This window comes from Grus americana, chromosome 5 (assembly GCF_028858705.1).
Source record: "Grus americana isolate bGruAme1 chromosome 5, bGruAme1.mat, whole genome shotgun sequence".
NCBI lineage: Eukaryota > Metazoa > Chordata > Aves > Gruiformes > Gruidae > Grus > Grus americana.
Genome location: NC_072856.1, coordinates 39,801,991 through 39,825,051, shown reverse-complemented (window position 1 = coordinate 39,825,051; position 23,061 = coordinate 39,801,991). Strand labels below are relative to the sequence as shown.

The 23,061-nt window shown below is 45.5% G+C and overlaps 1 protein-coding gene and 1 long non-coding RNA gene across 2 annotated transcripts; both read right to left on the bottom strand.

Moving 5' to 3' along the window:
- Positions 1-5,572: 5,572 nt before the first annotated feature.
- Positions 5,573-15,298, bottom strand: LOC129207590 (uncharacterized). The gene is made up of 3 exons (XR_008577479.1): positions 15,093-15,298; positions 9,552-9,596; positions 5,573-6,841 (listed from the first exon to the last, which is right to left on the bottom strand). It is a non-coding gene; the product is annotated as an uncharacterized LOC129207590 (long non-coding RNA).
- A 4,379-nt stretch (positions 15,299-19,677) lies between these two features.
- FOXG1 (forkhead box G1) lies at positions 19,678-22,608 on the bottom strand. The gene has a single exon (XM_054827354.1). The coding sequence runs from the start codon at positions 22,053-22,055 to the stop codon at positions 20,670-20,672; it is 1,386 nt and encodes a 461-aa protein (XP_054683329.1). The 5' UTR covers positions 22,056-22,608; the 3' UTR covers positions 19,678-20,669.
- Between the last annotated feature and the right edge of the window lie 453 nt (positions 22,609-23,061).

The window sequence follows — 23,061 nt, the reverse complement described above, 5'->3', positions numbered from 1 at the left end:
GGAGTATAATTAGTGTCTGATAAAAGTACTTAGTAGACGAGATTTTTGAAGAAGAAAGGTTAAGATAAACACATACCATATGACAAACCTGTTTAATTTTTTTCCTTTGGTTCTTTGCGTACTCAATAATCTGTTGAAGTTTTATACATAAATAACATTTGTTGAATACTTGATGAAACTTCACAAGACAATTAAAGGGGTTTTAATTGCAAAACATAGAAAGCAAAGAAAATGCTGAAATGTCCTATTGCATTTCCGTTAAGCATTTCTTTATTGATTTATGGAACTTAGATAATAATAAGCAACGTTTTCCTGAAATTAAACAAACAACTTCTTAAAAAAACAAGATTTCTAGAAGTTGCTTAGCAACTTTCAAAGTACTTTTTATTAAATTAGGAGCTACTTCTTTTAGTTTAGGCTTTAAAATATGCTGCAGCCTAAAGCAGACCATCCCAGCCACCTTTATGTAAGTCCTGGACAGAGACGCTGTTTTGTTCATTTGGCCAATAATATTTTGTACACTTTAAAATATCTGTTAGAATGAGATATCAGGCCTTTGGTGCCCCACTTTTAAGTCTGAACCTTTAGTTCACAATTGGAGTTTGAAATATGCCAAATGTTAGTCCAGTTAGAGCACCCATAGATGAATGGCAGGCAAATATATTAGATACTTAGGAATCCAGAAGAGAGGTTCACCATTAAGGGTCTTTCTGAGCGTACATATTGTCATGCATCTGTGTAAGGAACTTTGCATGTGAAACATTAAAAACTGCAATAACAGCAAGTGCTGCCCCTCATGCATCTGGGGACTTCTCACTGAAGGAGAGCTGCCACCTCCTGTTCTCCGATCTGTTTACAAGACCAGCAATGACAGGTTCCCCTCTTGTTTCCTTGTCCTTACGACACACTGTCTTTTCTACAATAGCTCATTGCAACAGAAGATTGTTCAGGATTTTCAGTTTTTCAATAGTCCTCTCCTACTCATGTCTTCGTGAGGAGAAGAATTAGTAAAGCTCAGCATTGGAAGCTCTAGCCTGACACATGGCTTCTGAAATATCTCCTCTGAAAGCTAATTCAAGCCCATGTGTCAAGAGAATCTTCCTCAACACAGCTGCTTTTCCACGTTTGGTCACTGAGCAAAGGAACTTACTTGACAGTAGCAGAGCAGAAAAGCAAAAGAGCAAGCCTGAGATCAGCCTTTGCATGGAACCCACATGCTGACAGCACTAGCCTTGTTTCCGTGAAAAGGCATTAAATCATGATCATCTTTCTCATCCTTGAAAATGTATCACCTTAAAGGACCACCACACATCAGGAGCAGCCTTTCTTCCTCTGTCTGCGTACAGGAATGTCCGTTGTTTCTTATGACAGACTTCCTGTTGCACACAGCACGTGTGATACTCGAGTCCCTACATGGCATGGAGGGTGGTCCTACTTATGGAAAAATGCACCATTATACAAAGCAGTCTCTAAATCATAGGCCAAGTTATTCAAGTGTACTTCTTATTCAGTACATAAACCCAATTCCCACTAAGCATCTAATCTATCCAGAGAACATTTGAAGTCCCTACAAGGTGCTGAGTTCAAGTGTCTTGCAGAAGCTGCCCCAAAAGACTTATCGTTATCAAAAAACAAATAAACAAAACAAATAATGCAATTGGCAAAGAGCTCCTGTCCCTAACAAGCAAAAACCGAGCGCGTACATCCAGACTTGAGGATTATTTTCATGAAGCTAGATGTGGGAAGGGGAGCAGTGCTTTTTTGTTATTTCGATAGTAGATCAAGATCTTAAAAAGAAACGGAACAGGTTGTTTGTCTCATGACTTCAACAGATCCTACCAGTCGATTACTAACTAAGTAATTAATTAAGATTTGTAGCTCCTCCAAACATCAAGCAGACTTTTCAATAGAAGTGAATGCAGAGTTCTATTCTAGGTGCCAGAAGGAAGCTTCAAAATCATTCCTAATCAACAGCCCTAAAAGAAGATTGAAAAACCTCCATTTCTTGACAGTAATGTTACTTCTGAAGTGTAACAATAACACTTTATAAATCAACATTGTTCAGCATTGTCAGCATTGTTCATTGCTGCTTTTTTTTAAGCTTCAATCAAATATAGTGCCCCAAAAAATCTGAAATCATTGATTTTTTAAATGAGCATCCTGACCTAATATGCTAATTGGACTTAGGTTTTTGTGAAAGTATAAAGTCTAAGAATGTACAGATGGAAAATGCTGTTAGACAATCTATTCCCTGTCAATGAAAGGACATTCCTCACATGACATTTTTCTCTAGATTTTTTTGCAAACTTGGCATCAAATGGTTAGATTCATTGGGCTTCCAGCATTTAATTGAAGAATATTTTCCACCAGGTTCCCTCAATCCATCAATCATGAATATTTCAAGAACACTCAGATCTAACTTTTAAGGGTTTTTTAGTGTTATTCTGTTTCTCCCAGTGACAATCTAGGACCATCAGGCAAGGAGGCAAAGATTCAATGGACTCTGGAGGAGCAAGAAAGACAATAGATGTGCCAGGAACTCTATTGTGTTGCAGGAGAAGGTGAAGAAGTCCTTTGGAGAGGATAAGGCACTAGGGCACTTCCTTCTCACACACACTTCTTGTGCGCACTCATTCACACACCTCCTTATGGAAGTCCTGATGCCTAAGTTTCTTCCTGTAAACCAATGACATCGTATTTCATAGTTTCAATAGAGGTGATGGTGGAGATATACAGGGAAAATCGGGACATCTTTAGGATCTACATGAAAGCAAGGCAGCAAACACTTTTCTGCTTTGCTTATACGGGCATGGATGTGTCAGAAAACTCTTAGAGACATTGACAGAGGTGGATTCATGTGCTGCAAGACAGAGGCAGCGCTCAGACACCCAACAATAAGCACTATTTTCTGCTGTCACCTGTCTGGATACCACAAACTGTGGCCTGCTCCATCTTTGGGGTAGGAATTACATAGGCTGGAAAACAGTAGTACCACCCTGCTCTGTAAAACACTTCTATTTGCTTGCCTTCACTGCTGTTAGGATTTATTTCTTCTTCATTCTCTCTTTTTCCTTGATACGGTCTAATGTTGCTAATGCTGCTGTTCTACTTGAATCAGGAACCAAAACCATGTGACTTTTCCTAGCTCTCCACATTTTTGCAGTTTCCACACCCCTCAGACTGATGGCACAGCCTCCAAAGCAACAACTCCACACCTTTCGTTGGTGAGTCTTGAAGATGCAGTACAAACACACTGCAAAGAGAAAGAAAGGAGTTTGCCTGTAGGTACTCTGCACTTTTCACTGAACTCAGTTTAAGCTGACAGAAATTGGCTGCAGAGTTTGAGTGACAGAATTTGCCCTATCCAAAAGGGAAGCCGGTGTAGAGCATCAGAAACATAATGAAAAGCTTTACTGAAGATGTGGGAGGACGGCCTGTTTGGAAGGAAAACTATGGACTAAGCCCTGCTGGCTTTAAATGCTTTAGGTCTTTCTGCAGACAGAGAACTGAAACCCATCATTGATGTGATTTTTTTACACAGGAAGATTATGACTAATATTTTCTGCTGTAGGATTGCCAGTGTGCGTGGCTTAGTGTTCCCTACAATTGTTATACACTGGCTCATGATTTTCTTTAAATGTGAACTTCGAGGAACTCTCTTCTACTGTGTTCTCACTTTCTTTTGGGTTTTTTGTCTTTTTTGCTGACAACATTCAAATAGGTTCTACTTCTAGGTGAAGGGAGTATTTCCTTCTTCCCCTTTCCCTAAAATAAAAAGTGGCTCTTCTGAACATCACTGTCATTCAGGAAGGTGTCTGCAATCTGTTGAAGATTAGGGACACACTGTATGCAGGAAGAAAATTGTCAGGGATTAGATCAGGCAGTGGGGGGAAAAAAAAAGAAAAAGAAAAAAGAAAAAAACACCAAGTTGATCTGAGAAACTGCAAGGCATCCAGCTCCTTCTGTGTCAGAGAAGCACATATCTTTTCCCCACTACTTTCAAGAAGCTGAAATAACTACTTGAAAAATAAGGAAAATCTCTCCTCACCTCAGGTTTAAAACAATAGTGAGATTTAGGCACCCATCATTCTGAGCTGAAGCTTTAGGAAAATATTGGCCCCCTTTTCACCTCTCAGACTGTCAGAAAATTCTTTGCATGTTCTGTTTCAGAAAACCCCACAAATAATGGATAGTTCCTTTCAGAAATTGCCAGTAACACGCCATTCTTCCCAGGTTTTCAGAGCTCACAGTAGTGGCTGCATAGATGAGGCCATCACGAGCCAGAGACATCATCAGCACAGAACACTCTGCTATTTATTTAGACTCTGAAAAAGAGCCTTCTTGCTTATTTTCCTAAAATAATTAAAATGCATCACTTAAGTTCCGATTTGCTAAAAAAAAAAAAAAAAAAGAAGCGTGGGAGCATAAATGTTTTGGCTCTGAGCTGACAGTAAATATATCTTCATATCATGCTTTTATTTTACCATTTTTAATGCATCTATCCTTCTTAGCCCCTTCCCCTCCCCCATTAATTCCTGAAGTGTTTGAAAGAGCCCTGGAGCTCACAGTGTTCTCTCTCCCCTCTTTGCAGTGGAAGATCAAATGTATTACTTTCCCCCTCTGCATGCCTGATGACGGGATAGAAATATTGGTTCAGCCGAGATTTACGGGCCTGCTTCTGCAATGACACACGGGGAGAGTGTGACAGCAGCCCCCCCACCCTCACACACACACACACACACACCCCCGCCCGCTGCGTGAGGCCAGAGGAGGCACTGCTCATGGGGGACAAACCTCGGGAAGCGGGGCGGGGGGGGGCTTTCCGCGGCGGGGCCGTCGGAGGCAGCCGTGCCCGCCGGCGGCCCGCGGCACGGCTGAGCATCATCTGTGGCCTGGGATCAGGTTCACCCCGTGCCTGTGCGGGTGTCGGGTTTGGTTTGGGGTTTTGTTGTTGTTGGTTGTTGTCGTTTCTTCTTGGTTTTTGGGGTTTTTTTTGGTTTTTCGGGGTTTTTTTTAGTTTTGGGGTTTTTGTTGTTTTTTTTTTTTTCCCGCAAAACGGGTCGTGGGGGCGTTATACCAAATTCCTGCACAGCTGACCGGCTACACCGGGAAAAGAGTTCCTTGAATTAAACTAGGGGAAAATATATATATACACACATACATAAATTCTAAATCTTTGTTCCTTTCGAAAGCTAAGAGATGTCTGCTATTTGCACGGTGTGCAGAGAAGCCAGGTCGATATTAATTTAAGAAGGGTAACTCCAGCACTGCTGGTGATGTTCATTTGCAATTCCTACACACTGGCTATTATGTGCAGTGAACTAATCCTGCCTTGCCTTGGAAACAGAGCTTCCACTTAGCTCCCTGCGCTCCTCAGATTTCCTTTATAAGAGAGCCGTTGTTTTGCTGGGATTTTATGATTATTACTAATATTACACAGAAATGTGTATGCTCCCAACACGTGTGTAGACCTTTCTTTCTTTTCATCTTTCTCTGGCCTTTTCTCTCATGAACTTTTGGGGTCCTGCCGTGCTCCCCTTGCCGTGGGACGGGGAAGCTGGGAGCACCCACGTTTCGTTTCTCCTCTCTGTTGCAGCTGCCGGGGGCGAATACTAGAGCAGAGGCACTGTATAATGGCCAACCCTCTCACACCCTGTATCAGTGTCCGGCGTCGGAGGACCGCCGAGGTTTAATTGCATCCATCTGCTGGCATTTGCTGGAAGGGTGAGCGCTACGAACCATGCTTCATACCAGGGAATTCGTCCCTGGGAGCGCTGCTTCTCCTCGTAAACAGGCACTAAGTCCGACAAAATTCTGGCAGGGGTGTCTCTGGCCGCTGAACTTTAAGTCCTGATATCCTGACCCCGCTGAAACGAAGCGAGCCTCTGCGACCCCTTGCAAGCCAAGATTGGCCCCTCCAAGGAAAGAAAACCCAGCAGCCGGTGCAAACAGCCCCCCGTCCATCCATCCACATTTTCCCAGAGCACGAAGCGCACCCGAAGGCAGGGAGCGACCCCGCAGCCCCGGCCCGGGACAGAGCTCGTTTAGTCCGGGCCTGAGAGGCAGGAGCATCTGCTGGCCGCTAGTAAGTCGCGTTTGAAGCGTTTATTGGCATTATGGCAACACAGTGCACGGTCGAAAACAATGCAAGAAGTTACAGGCTCGGCCACCCAAGACTTCCCCGCCAAGCCCGAGGAAGACTGTGAACGAAGTTACCCAAGGAATTAAATAATGTTTGCAATTCTAGTGGGTTTTTTAATGCCATTCGGTCTCTTCCACTCCCCCCCCCCCCCCCCGCCCCCCCCCCCCCCGCCTCCATCCCGTCCCCTGCCCCGGGGCAGTTCTTGTTCCCTAGGATTGTACGGCAAATATCACAGAGCCTGGCTTAACCTCGGACATCTGCCTGGGAGATTTCGGGACTGATTATTTTGTAAAGTACTGTCCTTCGAATCATCTTGGATCCAGATTTCACGGCGGCATCTCGGAGCGGTCTGGTGGCGCCTCTGCCTCTCGTCTAGGCTCTAGTGCGTTTGACGAACGCAGCCTCCCTTTCTCCCGAGGAGATGATGGACTCATGTTTACACTCCAGACAGCCACTAACTCCTCCGATCTCTCCCTCCCAACCCCCACTGCCACCCCTCTCCCTTCCCCCTTCACCCCCCCCCTTTTTCTTTTTGGTTCTAGCGAACAAAAAACCGCATTTGGTGCCAGCACACTGTCCTGTTCTGCTTTTGCATCACGACCACGCAGACCTCATTCATCACGGATCCTTCTTCTGGACAGTTCCCCACTTTGGCTGTCAGGCGTTTCTCGTCACGTCACCTTCTTCTTCCTCAGATACCTAATCAGGGAGAGAGCATATCCCAGGCACAGCCGCAGGCAAGAAAGCCCGCCCCTCTACCACCCCCCCGTGCTCCCTGCGACCGCCCTTCAGGCCCCATGGCTTGGTTTTCCCAGGGCTCAAGAAATACAGGAATACAGAAAAGGGCCCACCGCTTCAAGATTTGGTGCTAACACAGCTTCCCCTGGTCCCAATTTAAGGGTTTAGTGATTTAGTGACGAATTTCTCTAAGCATGACACGATAGCCCCAGACACCTTTCTGACCGGACTGTTCACATCAATCACTGCCAAAATACTTGCAATGCTGGAGAAGGATGCTGCTGAGATGGTTAATGGCATCTGAAGGTAGGCTGCGAAATACTGAGCAGCTAGTTAGCGGAGAGTGGAAAAAGGAGATGCCAAGGACAGTATTGCAGGAGCTCCTAATAAAGCCCTAGTAGATCGCCATTTTTCTCAGAAGAAAGGTAGAGGTATGAGGGCATCTGTTTAACTCTTTTATTAGTCTTTTAAAAAGTAGGAAATAAGGTACAATCTCTAAGTGATGGCTCATGACTCACACAATTGGTAGCTTTTCAGCTATCATCTACAGCAAAATGTGCATGTAGCATTAAAAACAAAACAAACCAACCAACCAAAAACCACAAAAAGAACCCCAAGACCACAAAACAAAACAAAAACCCAAAAAAACAGCAGGAACTGTAGGCCCAAACTCCCGTGAGTCACAGTGTTTAATAACTAACTAGGTTCAACTCTGTGTGTCTATGTGTGTTTGTATTTCCATTGTCAAAGAATAAGGGTGTATGTTCTTCACATGTTAGATTTGCAATTTCATGTTGATTTCGATATTCCCTAACGACCCATCCCACAGAGGTGTCTAAAAGCACCTACAGATTATCTCCCATCTCTCTACTACTCTAATGTGACACACCTACCTACATTTTAGGGGTACATCATTTGAGACAGATTTACAGTTCAACCCTCTCAGCAGACAGGAGGAGAGATCTGCGTGGAATATAAATTCAAGAATGTAATTCTTTCTCAAACAAATAATCTGCTCCCTTTCAAATATAATTAATGTTTTGATAGTGCATTTCTTGTGAGAGAGAGATACAAAAACAGAGGCAACCTCTTGGATCTCTGTTTGTATATTTGTAACAGGAATTTACAGTACCTATCTTATGAATGTGACAGATAGAGTGTTTTAAACATTTAGAAGTTTATTTATTAGAAGAACTACAGCAGGAAACTGATAGGTCTTTGCTATCCACCGTGCCCATTTTATGCACGTTTTTGTTGCAAAGGAAATTGCAGTTGCAGGAGGAGGGCATTAGTCTTTCATTGGGATGAGAAATGTTTGCTAGCTCTCAGGATGCAGCCTTCTGTCCTGTTGTGCTTGGGAGGCAGATGTCCTTGTGCTTTGTCTTTCATTCTCCTCTATCTTTCCTCTGTGGGGCTAAGCCTACATCCCTTTTTTTCACCCTCAAGGAGTTAAGGAAAGCAGTGGGAACAACATTTAGGTTTTGAGAGTCTTCAGCGTTCATACTGGTCCGGGCAACGAGGTGTTTCAAGTCATATAGTCTGAACAAAGCCATGTTTGAAAATGCCCAGAACATTTGTCAGATGCTGGTTAAATACTGTTATATGATCGTATGGCTCATTAGTTATAGATCCAGCGGGGCAGAGTTATCTGTTTTTATTTCTCCCCCTCTCTCCCCCTCTTTTCTTCTCTCGCCCTTTTCTTTCTAGCACCGGTTTCAGAGGAAGGTACGCAAAGGCGATTAGGGTCACGAAACTGAATAATTTTCATTCTGAATGCCTACCTCGTTCCTAAAGCACAACAAAAACTGCGTTGGTGGAAAAAAACCTCTGTGTTTTAACTCCAAATGTTACAAACGCTAGAGATCGGCTTGACACCAAAGCTATCTGGATAGTCCTATCCAGTTCATGAATGGCCAGATTCGACTTCCACCAGTATAAAAAAAAAAAAAAATTACCATTCGTATCACTGGAAACCGCATTGGATCCCCATAATGTCTATAGCCTAGCAATCCGTTTTGGTCTGCCGTTTATTTTCCAATGTCATATTATTTTTGAAAATACAAGTATTAAACGGAACCGTGCTATGGAGAAATTTTTAAAAGTCTTGGTTTCCAGCTGGGTTTGCCTTGCCTCGCTTTGCTCAAACTGCTATTTTCAAAGAAAAGAAGGACACATCTGAAAAAGACTTTTCACGGAGAGAACCAGAACTGTAGTCGATCTGGAAATCTTTAGCAACAATAAACATCGGTAATACGAGTCATTAAATAATCAACTAACCTTAAAAAATAATCAGTTGACTTAAGGGAGTGGGGTTTGCATTTTCAAAATAGTGCAAGGCCCTCTAGTTGCGAAGGAAACAGACCTGGCTATTCTGATGGCATGCTTTCTTTAAAAAAAAAAAAAAAAAAAAAAAAAGACACACAGAGAGAAAAGCAAACCTCCAAAATTTTTCTTCGGAATTTATAGCGTCTGGATAGATTGTTGGAGACCCACAGAGTGTTACCTCCCTACACACGAGTAAGATAACTTGGATTTGAAGTATACAATATTGTAACCCACTTTTAATTTTATCATATGTGTTGTCTGGATTTACCTTTTCTGGAAGCGCCTGAACTGTAAACTCCTGGACACTATGACAGAGATAACCTTAGTTCAACACAAAGCTACCAACCTCAGTCATTGAGATCCAATTAATTCGATGTTTGCCTCCAGTGATCTGTGAAAAAAAAACATACGGGGGGTGTGTGTGTGTGGAACACAAAAAAGGAAAATATTTACCACTTTGATCTGATAATATCTAGGAAAATGCCAAATGCATACTTTTAAACTAATTTCTTTAAAAATAATAAAAAAGAAAGAACTTCGGTACCTTTGGGATATGCAACTGTTGGTTGTTTTGTTGTTTTTTTTTTTTTTTTGTCAAAGGCTAACATTAGGGACGATCGCACTTACGTTCAGAAAATATTGTTATTTTTCTTAATGGGGAAAATTGGACTCCCGCGACTTAGATCTGTGGTTTTTAGAACTGGGATGAAAATTGGACTGACACCACTTTGCACTTTAACAATCGGATTTCGTCAGGGTACAAGTTGTTTGTTTAACCCGACAGCTCCGTGCACCCCGTCGCACGCTTTTACACACTCATTAAAACGATTATTCACGACCTGTCGAGTGTTTTCTCGTTCATTCACAGGAAAGACTTAGCGCTCTAAGATTCAAGCGCATACGGTCAACTATACCACGGACCAAGGGGAGAGATTACTTATCTCTGTGATCATCTGATGTGAGGCCGTCTTATCTCTACAGGTTGTAAAGCAGCAGTTGCTGGAGGTAAATAAATAATTAAAAAAAAAAAAAAAGAAAATCCTTTTCCCCCTCGAAAAAACTTGCCGAAAGCAGGAGACGAGGAGGAAATGAAGAGCGCTCCTCGTCGCAAAGAAGGGCTTGACACTTGCTCAGCACCGCACGCAGGTCCTACTCCCGCTTCCCAACCTGTAGCTCGGGCTCCCGCGGCGCCGCTGCCCGGGCAGCCGGCGGGCAGGGCGGTGGGAGCTGCGCCCCGGCGGGCCGCGGGCAGCGCGGCCGGCGTGGGCCGTGGGGAGGCGGCCTTCCCTCCCCGCACCTGGTTTTCACACCGCCCCCCGCCATCAGCCCGTCCTGAGCTAGCTCTCCGCCACCGAGGTGCCTGTGCCAGCGCGGTGGAAGCGGAGAAGGAAAAATACTAATAAAGCAGAGCCCTCCTCGAAACGGCCGCAAAAGAAAATGCCCGTGTCGGGGGAGAAGGGAAAAAAAAAAAAAGTTTGTTAAAAATATATCAAAATGTCAGCCTTCTGCGGTCCTGGGAGAGGATGGTTGGAAACCAGACCGTTTAGCAGAGGGACTGGGGAGAATTACTAAGCCAAAAAGCAACTTAAAACATCGCCTGCTTCGGAGCACTCCGACATTTGAAAGCCAGTCCTTCTATTTTTTTTTCTTTTAATATATCGACTCCTAATTTCTGTCTTCATATTACCTCCGATTCTTAAATTCCATCTATGAGGAAAGCCCAGGGGCCACTCTATTACTCGGAAGGTGTTTTACACTTACAAAGGAAGCCAAGGGCCCGGAAGGACAAGCACACATTGACTCCTGTTCAGCCTCTGCGGATCCAGAAAATCATTTTTTCATTCGGAAAATATCTAAACAGAACGCACCCTTATTTAAATGAACCGACCCCGAATGCAACAAGGGATTTTAATCTGAAACGGTTTTCTAATTGCTCGAAAGGCAAGCACGTATAAGTAATTTGTTAAACTTATTGGATTGCAATAATCCACTATCAGGTTAGCTAAGAATGGATCTGTCAAGTGTGTTTCCCAGTGTAAGCTCTTTCTTTCAAAGCAATCTGGTATAATAATTAGCAGACAAAGAACCCGAAATATGTAAGCAAATACCTAAAGTTCTGCATAAATAAACATACTAATCAATAGCAAGCTACTCAACACTTGTCTTATTGATGAAGAGATAATCGATTTTGCTGTTCCAACCTGCAATCAGAGATCTGTATTTAATTATTAGTACTTTTACCTTCACTGATTTAATAACAAAAATAGAGCTAATAAGTCCTACCCTTCCGCCTAAATGCAAATGATATTGATGACATAACTAAAGGCAACTTACACTTCCCAGAAAAACAAACAACTTTGCTCAAACAGAATAAACAAGCAAGCAAGAAAAGGAACATGCAGTGCTGCCTTTCCTGATGAATGCTAGAGGACACGTTCACATTCAGAAAAGATCGGGCAAATATATACTCGCATATATACACATGTGTATGTATATATATACATATACACACACGTGTATGTATATAGCTATAGAGATAGAGATATAGTGGGAAAAGTTCATTGATAAAACAACAATTATATTTTTATTTGCATAACTCTCGTGTGTTTTCTCATAGACCAGTATGAGTCTGTGTATGCTGTACGCTAATGAAAATACGCTTGCCACTCTGTACCACTGCGATTCTGTCCTCCAGATGCACTCGCCATCAGAAGTGCCGTTCAGAAACCTAAAAGGAGATTGATTTACTTATCACTAGCGTGTTTTAGAGTTATCTATGAGCCATGGCATGATAAATATATAATCACTTATGTAATGCGTTTAACCATTTTCCGCCATAGGCTGCTCTAATAATCTGTCCCAGCTTTGTTTTGTTCGAGGTCTACTGAAAAGTCGTGTCAGAGCCGTCACCCCATTTGGAAATACACTGGTGTGGGGATGCGAGTGTGTTTGAGTGTCCACGGAACATAAAAATGGGAGAAACGCAAGTTCTAGTATAGGATCCTCCAGATTTTTGCTTGAAAAGAACACTCTGGTAACCGGTGAATATTACCCGTGTTTAATTCTCAAAAGTATTGCAGTCTTTTGGGACACGCAGTGCCTCACAATGAGGTTTTGCTTATTTTCATGAGAATGTAACTTTTTTCTCTCTCTTTTTTTAAACTGTTTTCCAAGGCTGAGAAAGAATTCCTCTTTTTAGCTCACAGCCAGACTTCAGCCAGATTTTTTTGGCAGATACCTGTCTCCTCTTGGATATGATTAATTTAACAGACTATCTAATCTCAAATACTTGAGATCAGATAATTTCTGGGTGGAAACCAGGCAAAGGGGGGGGGGGGGAGGGCCGGGGGAGGGGGGGGGGGGCGGACTGCGAGTTCTTTTCCTTCCACTAATGAACAGTGTAGGGCGAAGACTTAACTTGGAGGGCCTCCAAGTTAATGGGGAGCTCGGCGAGGTCTCCCCGCGGATCGGCAGCTGCAGACCCCGTTCCTCCACCGCCGTCACGGGAGAGCTGCCGTGAGCGCCGCCAACTCCCGCCGCCTCGGACCGGGAGCGCCCCGAAAGGGAAGGGCTCCTTTCACGTCCTCCTACCTCCCTGTAAAAGATGCCCCTGCGAAATAAATTGTAAACCGCTCTGAATTCCCCACCGCGGGGGGGGGGGGCAAACCAAAAACCAAGAGAGTCCGGGTTTCGTGCCGCCTTTGTAGCTCGAAATTCAGGCTCCCTGGCCAGGCGGCTCCGGGCGAGGAGAGCTTTCACCTCTCGGTCTTAGGTTAAGCAGTTCTTTGCAGCTAACTTTACAGGGATGCTTTACTCACCTTAGGGTAGGGTGACAATGGCAGGCTTTTCTCAGACTCCCTCTCGTTTAGTCTTTCCTCTCAAATCACGGATAACCTCAAATACACTTGGATGACTCCCTAGAGATAATTCTTTGAAAAGGACTTTGCAGCCCGTCCGCATTCATTTCCCCGATTGAGAATAGTAAATCCGCTCGCTTTAAGTCTAATTTGCTAGCCTGATACTGTATTCTATTACATGGTCTTGAGAAAGGGGGGGGGGCGGGGGGGAAGAAAGTTGCTGGTAGTTGCTTTATTTATTTATTTATTTATTTATTGTGTTTGGTTTATTTCCTTTGGTTTTGTTTTTCAAGTTTTCGCTGGTTTATTTTGCCGCGGTGGAGTGGGAGGTGGGTTTTGCGATCCCGATCCTGGATCTGAGCGTCCTCGACCGGTTAGCAGGAAGAGGACTTTAAACGCATTTCCCTACGGCTGCATGCGTCTTTCGGCGGCTACCGAGACGCAAGCCTAAGTCAGTACGGAGAAGGGCACTTCCCATTTTTCCTCCTTTCTGAAGAGGAGGGAGGGGGGGCACGGACTCAAGCCTTCCAAATACAGATGCCAGTCACCTGCAAATCGCAGTTTTACCAACTGGCAGGTGAGTGCCGGGACGTGAAAGAGGCCCTGAGTAAATACCGACTTTTAAAAAGGCGGCCGGGCTCTGCGCGACCGGTTCCCCACGGAGCCGGACAGGGCGGCTCTCCCGCGAGGCAAGAGCGCCCCCAGCCCGCGGGACGCGCAGAGCCGCCGCCGCGCAGCGCCGCCCGCCCCCCGCCCCGGCCCCCGCCTTGCCCCGCGGACACGCGTGTCCAGCCACGGCGGCTTCTGGCGCGGCTTTGCGCGGTGCGTGCGGCCGCCGAGGGTCTGGCAGCGCAGGGTGCCCGCCGCCCCGGAGAGACGCGTGGGTGAGTGCCGCTCTCTGCAGCGCAGGGCGTGTGGATTTCCACCCGTGCCCCGCGGGGCATCCCGGGGTAGGTTTGAGCCGAACAGACAACACGCCGGCGGTTCTGTCAAAAGTTAACGCCGGCGTGTGCTGTGCGTATGTGAGTGCACGCTTCCCTGTGCGCCGCTTCCTACGATGCGAAGGAGGCAGCCGCTCGGTACCGCTCCCCCCGACGCTGAGGCGTCTCAACTCGCAGCATCTTGGAAAACTTAATTTACTGTATATTAAAAAATTATTTATTTTCATGAAACCACAAATGGCAGGGGCAAGGGTGTTGAAGTCATCCACCGGGTGGGACACGAGCCGTTGCCCTTTCTCCCAGCCCCGTCGGGACAAGAAAACAAGAGCAAGTCGGTCCACAGAGGGTCTCGTCCCCGGGGACCTGCCCACGCACCCGCAAGCCTGCCCCCACCCGCAAGCATGAGCAAGCTGAGCACATCAGTGGTTTAAACTTCCGCCCCTATCCCGAGATTTCGGTTTGCGGCACGGAAACCTCCATACATCCAGAACACGGTCACGGAATTTGGGGAGTGGGAAGACAAAGGGAGTGCCTGGACCTCTTCCATGAACATGAACGTTGCCCGTGATCGGGTCGGCGGTTGTAAGGGTGAGGAAGGGTGCGTTTGCACCACTGGAGCACTCAGAGTAAAACCTAGTTCAGTTTTAGATCTACGGCTTTTTACAAGGTCTCTCTCTCTTTGCCCTCTCAGAATTTTTGGCATTTAGTCGCTTTCCTGAGAATTTAGGAATATTAGCACTCTTTACACAACCCCCGAAAGGTGCGAGAAGCCCGTAGCTTTTTCTCAAATGACAGGCTCAGATTTTTTAAAAATAATCCATTACGGAATCCGCCTATGCTCGCCATACTAAAATCGTCTTTCATACAGCAGAGACTGAACAGGAACAAATTTCATTCCGGAATGAGTGGTGGCGGGGAATTTTGCCTAGCTCCCATAATATATCTGCGCTCAACAGTGAACAAAAAGGCAGGGCACGCTCAGGGATCTGCGGGAACCGCGCTCCCTCCCATCCTGATACCAGCGGATATAAATCACGAGTGTAGCTACCTGATTCCTGAGTGTAAAAGAGGAGTAAAATCCGCACTCACCCGGTGCCGGCGGAGGACTGCCATCCCAAGTGCCATCGTGCGCCTTTCTTGCAGGTAGAGGCATTTTTCTCCTGGCATCTTAAAAAAGGCAAACACAACATTGCACCCGTGTGACTTTCTCTGGCGTTAGTGGCAAACAAGCAAACAAAGAGAGCGCGTTAACAAAACAAGTTAAAAAATCTGAAGATAAACCATGAGAACTGCTAAACCGGCGAAGAAACTTCCAACTTACCGTTTGAAACGAAAAAACCCGAGGGGGAGGGGGGAGGCCGGGGGAGGAAACACTTTGAGGAAGAGAGAGGAGAAAAAAAAAAAAAAAAAAAGAGGAAAAAAAATCCTAACATTAGGCACACGCAGTTTTGGTGTAACTGGTGCTTTGAAACTGTGCTTCGGTTGCACGGGCGATCTGCTTATCAGGGGGCACGGGGAAACAGTACGTTTAGGCAGAAGTCTGTCATCTCTATTCATTCGTATCACATGGGTCTGCCTGTTGGGAGAAGTAGGGAAGGTTTTCTTGAAGTGCACCTACCCTTCTGGCGGGAAGGCTTGCTGGGATTGCAGGGCAGGTTTCTTCTGGAGGGTCCCATCTCTCTGGAGTAGCTGCAGTGGAGTTGAGGGCAGGTTCTCCGGTGAGGTAGGAATGTGCAGGAACTCCGCCCTCTGGGCACAGTCACACAAACCCAGCAAAACAGCCACAGCCAGCCCTAAAACCTCTAATGGTCTTCACCTTCACCTCTTTCTAACCCAGTTCTCCACCACTTTTTGACCCATTTACTCAGGCACCTTCACCACGGGGCGGAGGGGGGGAGGGGGTATCCAAAACAAGAACATTTCAGTGAACAAAACTGACGAGAAGCTGCTACAGACACTAGCGCATGGATAGACCCCTCTGTAGGGTTGTGTGTCTCTATATGTATGTATACATATTTATTGCCATTCGTTGAATTCGTAGTCGTGGAATACGTATGCGCATATACTTTATTTCTTGGGAGGGTGTATTATTCGCGATTATACAATTAAGTACATGGCAGTGACTATCTACAAGCAGACTTTTTTCCGTCCTAAGGGAAAATACGAAAAAATAAAGAATATAGTCACTAATAAAACAGTAAGGCTTGTTCAATGTTCTTTCTTAAGCAAAACTCTGATGTGGTTCAGTCGAAACGTAACCGGAGTTCAGTGGGAGTTTTGCTTGAGTGAATAGTGAATACGTGGTGATTGAGACCTCATATTAACACAAGTGGTGAGGGGGTGTGCACCTGAATCATAATTCTGACATAAATCTTAATAATCATCAGAAGGAGTTATAAAGAGCAAAATGACGTCCCGGTTAAACTATTTTTTTTTTCAAGTACCGGATTAAAAAAATTATCACTCCCCCAAACAGTAGTTTGTGTCATTTAAGGCAAAATATATTATTGTTCACTTTCTTTTAAACCGTTTCGTAAGAATACATATCACATAACGTATGTTATTTTACTGAAACAAAAGAAAAATACTTCAAATATGTCAAAAATTGGTTGGCTAAATATCGCATTGTGGATTAGAGTTGCAGTTTATTATCCCTCAAACATGTTTGCGAAGACAATCTTAAAATCGTAATTGGAGGTTTCTTGATGAGCAGATTTCTTCTCCTACGATCTATGCGAGCAAAGTTAATCACCTCAAACATCAACTAGGAAAATAACAATAGCTCCTTAATTCCATAAAGACCACCCGCCCCCCACAAACACTCTAAATTAGGAAACGCTAAAGAAACGACGCTAAGACACCGCAACAATCTAGAAATGTGCATATTAAAAAAAAAAAAATCCTAAAAGCTTAGCTTGAGGATTTGACATATAAACCACCATGGAAACAAGTATCAGATAGCAGAACTATTGCCCGGTTAAAAAAAAAAAAAAAAACAAACCCAACACCAAACACCCCCCCCCCCCAAAAAAAAAAAAACCCACACACAACGAAAACCACCACCTCACATTCAGTACTGAACGAGCCTGTGCAAAGCTTAGCCTAAAAGACATCCTCAGCGAACAAAAGGGTCTCTCTGGCTGGGGAGCAGGCAAAGGTAAAGGCATATTTGGGGCCTTGGCAGTCCTGCTACAATCCGTGACAACTTCAGAGTTCTTGTTTTTTGTTCGTTGCGGGTTTTTTTGTTGTTTTGGGTTTGGTTTTTTCCCCCCTTTACAAAGATAGTCTCATTGCTGGAATACGTGTATGGAAAGGTGAATAAATTACCAGCTCAACAACAACCCCTTCCCCCAGTGTAAGAGAAAGGGAAAAGTCTGTGGCACCTGAACTGCCTAGGCAGCACTTTGCTATACTGAACCTATAGAAAAGTACAGAGAGCGAGTGCTTACTTAAACGAAGTCTGGAGAGACATACATCAGGGCTACCCTTTCCAGGAATTATTATGCATCACGCTTATCTAATTAATGCTTATTAGCCAACCCCAAACTCTGACATGGCGAGGTTGTGCTTTCCCCCAACCTGACTTGTCTTTTTCCTCCTTTTAGTACGCCGTCAGCGGATTTTTTTACATTGCGAACTAAATAATACTTTAAGTATGTGCTATTGGATTTCCTACAGTATACAACCAATTGCAAGTGGTAAATAATAAATCATTTCCTTTGTCAGCTGCAGCAGATGCCATTCTTTTAATTTGTTTAGGCGCAAGTATACAGAATAGGGTCTCGAGGCTTCAAGAGTTTAAATCACACCTATTTCATTTTATTATTTCCGATAGGTTTGTTGCCAAGGAATTTTGGTTTTTAGGGTTTGGGGTTTGGGGTTTTTGGGTTTTGGGTTTTTTTGCGATCACTTCTGTAAATGACAATAGAGTTAAGAATATGGGGGAGGGTAGGCGCTTCCAAGTGGTGGTATCATCTCTTCATCCCCAAACAAAGCAACCTTTTTCTCATAATGATGATTAATTTTGAATTGCAGAAGTGAGAGTGAAAGCCAAGAATATCAGAGTTTTCTCTCCTTCTCCCCCACATAGTGCGGAGCTGGGTGTCCCATCTCTCATCCATAACCTTTCACTGCTCTCTCTTTCCTGCAGATCTGCTTGCATCTGTTTTTTATTACTTATTTTCGGAAGTTTCCCCCTCCCTCCCCTTATTCTCTCAACATGACAAATATTCTAACTGCAAGAATTCAGATTTGCTATTGCGTCTTTATTCACACACCCCCCGGCATTTTTCCCCCCTCTTTTTCTTTTTCTTCCTCTTTTCTGTCTTTCTAAGATCAACCCTTTAAAGTGTTTGCGATAACATCTCCGAGCTAGAGATTATTTTTCATTGGGCCTATTGTGAGCAGTCGCCGGCTTATTGCACTGCTGCAGAGCCCAGTTTAGACTACACAAACGTAACAAATGAACAACTTGTCCTCTGCGGACTCACCGCGGGATCCAATTAGTTCCTAAACCTTTTGCACAAGTTTTCTAATTATTTTCAAGAGTTGCGGCTTTTATAGGCTTCCCTAAACTCATCAAGAAACCAATTCTTTTTAGGATTAAATCCTTCTTAAAATTAGTCGTAGGATTGATTCTCCGGGCAACGAAGCACACTTACGGACGCTTGCGTGGGTTAGTGGGCTTCAGCAAGCATTACCATCACAGACAGTGAAAAAGAAGTCCGTTTCAAAACCTTAAATTTAAGTGCATTCACACAGATTTGATTTTTTGGTGTGCTTTCTTTTTTACCTTCCCCCCCCCCCAAAACGTTTCAACATCGGTATGCAAGCCAGGGCGTCACGTGACCCCTCCAGCCCTCTGCTTCACTGCAATGGACTGCAACTTCATCTCACCCCTGCTCGGCTCCTTCCCCGTCCGGAGGGCGAGAGCGGCAAAAGAGAGAGGTTCTAGCTGAAAACTGTCGCTACTTTTACAATATTAAAAGCCAAAGTGTTTGCAGCATTAAAAGTATATAAATACATATAGTATAGATACTTCCGGAACAGGGTTCCTTTAAGATAAGGATTGCATTTTATACACATACGTATCATAGCTTGCTATATTTGATCAAATTATTATAGGAAATACACAAACACATCCATAGTTAATAGATCTCCAGTTAACATAGAGTCGAAATTAGTATCTTTCAGAAGATTAACTCTTCGAATGCATTTCAGAGATTGCAAGAACAACACGTATCTAGGTAATGATGCACCTTGGGTTTTTTCCCAAAGCGTGCATATATACTTAAATGTATATGTATGTATATATATCTATATATATATATACACGTACGCAATTTTAAGCATCTGCAACGTAAGACAGTTTTTAGTAAGACACCCTGCCTCATACTAACAATTTTTAAGCAGACTTGTAAGAGTTCTGCCCCAAAACGGACACCACAATAGTGGCCGTGGTGTTTAATTAAATACCCTGATCCTTTACATTTGAAAATACTGCTGTTAAAGACAATATGATCGGGGGGGGGGGGGGAAGAAGAGGGGGGAAGAAAGGAGCATGTGAAAAATGGTGGACTGCTGTGATAAGCAGCGCTCTGATCCCCCTGTAACTTTAAAGCCTCTGGCATATTAAATTTAGTTAAGAAAAGAGACAAAAAAACTATCAAATATATATGAATTTAGCCTATTTTTATTTCTGTGTGTTCATAGTAAACATTTTTGTAAGTGACAAACACGGGCATATGACCACAGTATCACAATCAAGAAATTTTAAGACGACATTAACAATCACTCAAATTTATGCGGCATTTGCGCAACACAGGTTACATATTTGCAAGGTTTACCTATAAGTACAATAGGTATTAACATTTCACTACATTTAGAAAAAAAATAAAGGTGACCTGTTAGTGACCACATACATCAAAATATACACAACACAAACTGAAGGCAATCATTAATTTTGTCCCCTTCTGATTCATTTGAACGGGCAGTGCTGCAAACTGAAATAATGTTGCTGTTTTTTTTTAAATTATTCCGTAAACTGAGTGCATTTTCTAAAACCCAATCTTTGGTCTAAAAGTAAACAAACAAACAAACAAACAAAAAAAAAAGAAAATAAGAGGAACCCAAAAAAAGCAGTTCAGTAAAGAAAAAGATAAAATAATAAATGGCCAAAACGTACTTCTTGGGCATCTTTCAGCATTAATTCTGCTTAAATACAAATTATGTTTTAAGTTTTTTATAGTTTTCATAAATTTAGTGGTGGTTTTATTTTTTTATTTCTTTCAAGGTCTGCACCCACCGACATATCCATGATAACTTATAATACTGCAAACATGGAGAATCTGGCGGCTTTTAGTGATAGACTTATCGTATTTGAATAAAAAAATTGCAAAAGCAGTCACTATTTAGATACACATTCTACTATAATTTTGTCTTCCAAACTTCATAGTCTACAATGTAATCTCCCCACATTGCACCTTGCTGACACTCCTCACCTTGGTGGAATAATAAACAACCCTAAAGACTGAACAAACGTACAGAAAATGGGGGACTTAATAAAAAATACCTGGACTTTTTTGTTTTGCTTTTTTTTTTCCTTTAATTATCATTTACAATGCAAATGTGTGTAAAATGTTCACTTACAGTCTGATCCCATGGATGTTAATGTATTAAAGGGTTTGAAGAAGACCCCTGATTTTGATGTGTGAAATAATCAGAAAGTCCTCCGGAAAGTCCCGTTGTAAAACTTGGCAAAGAAGGTCTTAAGGACTCACAGGGGAGAGTGGAGGGCGCCTGTGGCGACGTGGAGGAGGAGGCTGCCCTGGCCGTCATTGAAGTGCTGCTTTGAGAAGTCATTGAAGGGTGAGGAACATGGGGGAAAAAGTAACTCGTCTGTCCTGCTAGGAGGTTTACAGAGCAGGGGTTTAGGGAATAGGTGCCGGAGCAGGGAACTGACAAGCCACACGGCACTGAGGCGGCCAGAGCTGCTGCTGTGAGGTGATGAGTGGCATAAGGTATCTCTCCATTGACTAGTCTATCAACACTTAACCCATTAGACGTGGAAAAGGAGTGGTTGTTTCCCAAGGAGTTTTGAGTCAACACTGAGCTGTAGGGCATGGGGTGGCTGGGGTAGGCGGACGTGGTCCCATTGTAACTCAAAGTGCTGCTGGCCCGGGGGTGGTGCAGGGAGAGGAAGGGGGACATAGGCCAGTACAAGGATCCTGCCCTATCCATGAATGTCAGTCCGGTGGAGGTGAGCCGGGCGCCCCGCTTGAAGGCCAGCTTGGCCCGCGAGGTGGTGGAGCGCCGGCGGAGCTTGCCGGTGGTGCCCCCGATGAAGACGTCGTCGCTGGAGGGGTCCAGCATCCAGTAGTTCCCTTTGCCCGGGTCGTCGTAGTGCCGGGGCACCTTGACGAAGCACTTATTGAGGGAGAGGTTGTGGCGGATGGAGTTCTGCCAGCCCTGCTTGTTCTCCCGGTAGTAGGGGAAGTTCTTCATGATGAACTCGTAGATGCCGTTGAGCGTGAGGCGCTTCTCGGGGCTCTGCCGGATGGCCATCATGATGAGCGCGTTGTAGCTGAACGGCGGCTTCTCGTACTTGCCGTTCTTCTTCTCCCCCTCCTTCCCGCTCTCCCCGTCCTTGGCCCCCTCCGCCGCCCCCTTCTTCTCCTCCGCCGCCTTCTCCTTCTCATCCAGCTCCGCCACCGCCGCCGCCGCCGCGCCCGCGTCGCCTTTGCCCGCCAGCATGTCCGCCTTGGCCACCTCAAGGGCGCCGGAGGCGGCGGCGGCGGCGGCGGGGGGCGGCAGGAGGAGCTGGCCCTTCTCCTCGTCCTCCTCCTCGGCCGCGGCGGCTCGCTGGGGCTGCTGCGGCGGCGGGTGGTGGTGGTGGTGGTGGTGGTGGTGATGGTGGTGGGGGTGGTGGCTGTTGTGGTGGCTGTGGCTGCTGTGGTTGTTGTCGCTCTGGACGGCTTCGGGCACCAGGCTGTTTATGCTAAAGGAGGATTTCGGCAGCATTTTCACTTCCTTCCTATCTCCCATGTCCAACATCACACACTAGTCTGAGGGGGAAAGTTGCAGCGGCCGAGGGAGCAGCGCGCGGGGCGGCGGCGGAGGTGGCGGTGGCCGAGGCGGCGGCGGAGGTGGCGGTGGCCGAGGCGACGGCGGCGGCGGCGGCACCACCGGCGGCGGCGGCGGCGGCAGCGCAGTTGGACCGCAGTCTCAAGCGCTGGCAAGTCATGTAGCAAGGACAGGAACCGCCGGGGAGGGAAAAAAATAATAGTAATAATAATCACCAATCAGATAAAATCAAACCGAGTCAGAGCGGAGGAAAAAAAAAAAAAGGAGAAAAAAAGGGGAAAAAAAGCCCTCTGAAAACCCAACAACAAAAAAAACCAACACACAAACACACACAAAAAAAAAAAAAAAAGCTACTTCATGGTGCCTGGTTCCCCCGGCAAGGCAGAGCAGGGGGGAGGAAGGAGCAGCCGCAGCCGCGGGTCGGCGAGGAGCGAGCGGAGACGGGCTATACAGACCGCCCTGGCCGCAATTAATTTCAGAGCTGCAGACACGCACCGGGGCTGTAAAAAATTTTTTGGTTTAACCTTTCCCACCGGCCGCCCAATCAGGGACGGCGGCGTGCCGGCGCGTCTGCCCGCCCGCCGGCCAATGGCGGCTCGCCGCTCCGCCTCTCCCTGCGCCCGCCCGCCGCCGACCCGCCCGCCCGCTGCCGCCGCTCCCGCGGCGCAGGGATACCGGCGCAGGGGCGCATCACCGCGGCGGTTTGCGCGCCCTCCCCCATGCCCCCCCCCCCCCCCGACCGTCGCTCCAAGCACAAATCCCCTCACGCCAAACAAACAGCGCCCGTCCCACGGCTGCGGGCCCGGACGGTTTTCCTGCTTCGTAGTTTCTCCGGTGGACTAAAGTTGCCCCGTTCCTCTTTGCCCCCTCCTCTGGCGGCGAAGGAGGCGGGGTGGGAGGCCGGGTGGGTGAGGAGGCCGCGGCGCACTGGCGGCGGAGGTACTACTTTGCGGATCCCGCCGAAGTCACTCGGCGA

Excerpts from the sequence above, each read along its gene's own strand:
- FOXG1 (XM_054827354.1), bottom strand. The coding sequence starts at position 22,055 with ATGTTGGACATGGGAGATAGGAAGGAAGTGAAAATGCTGCCGAAATCC.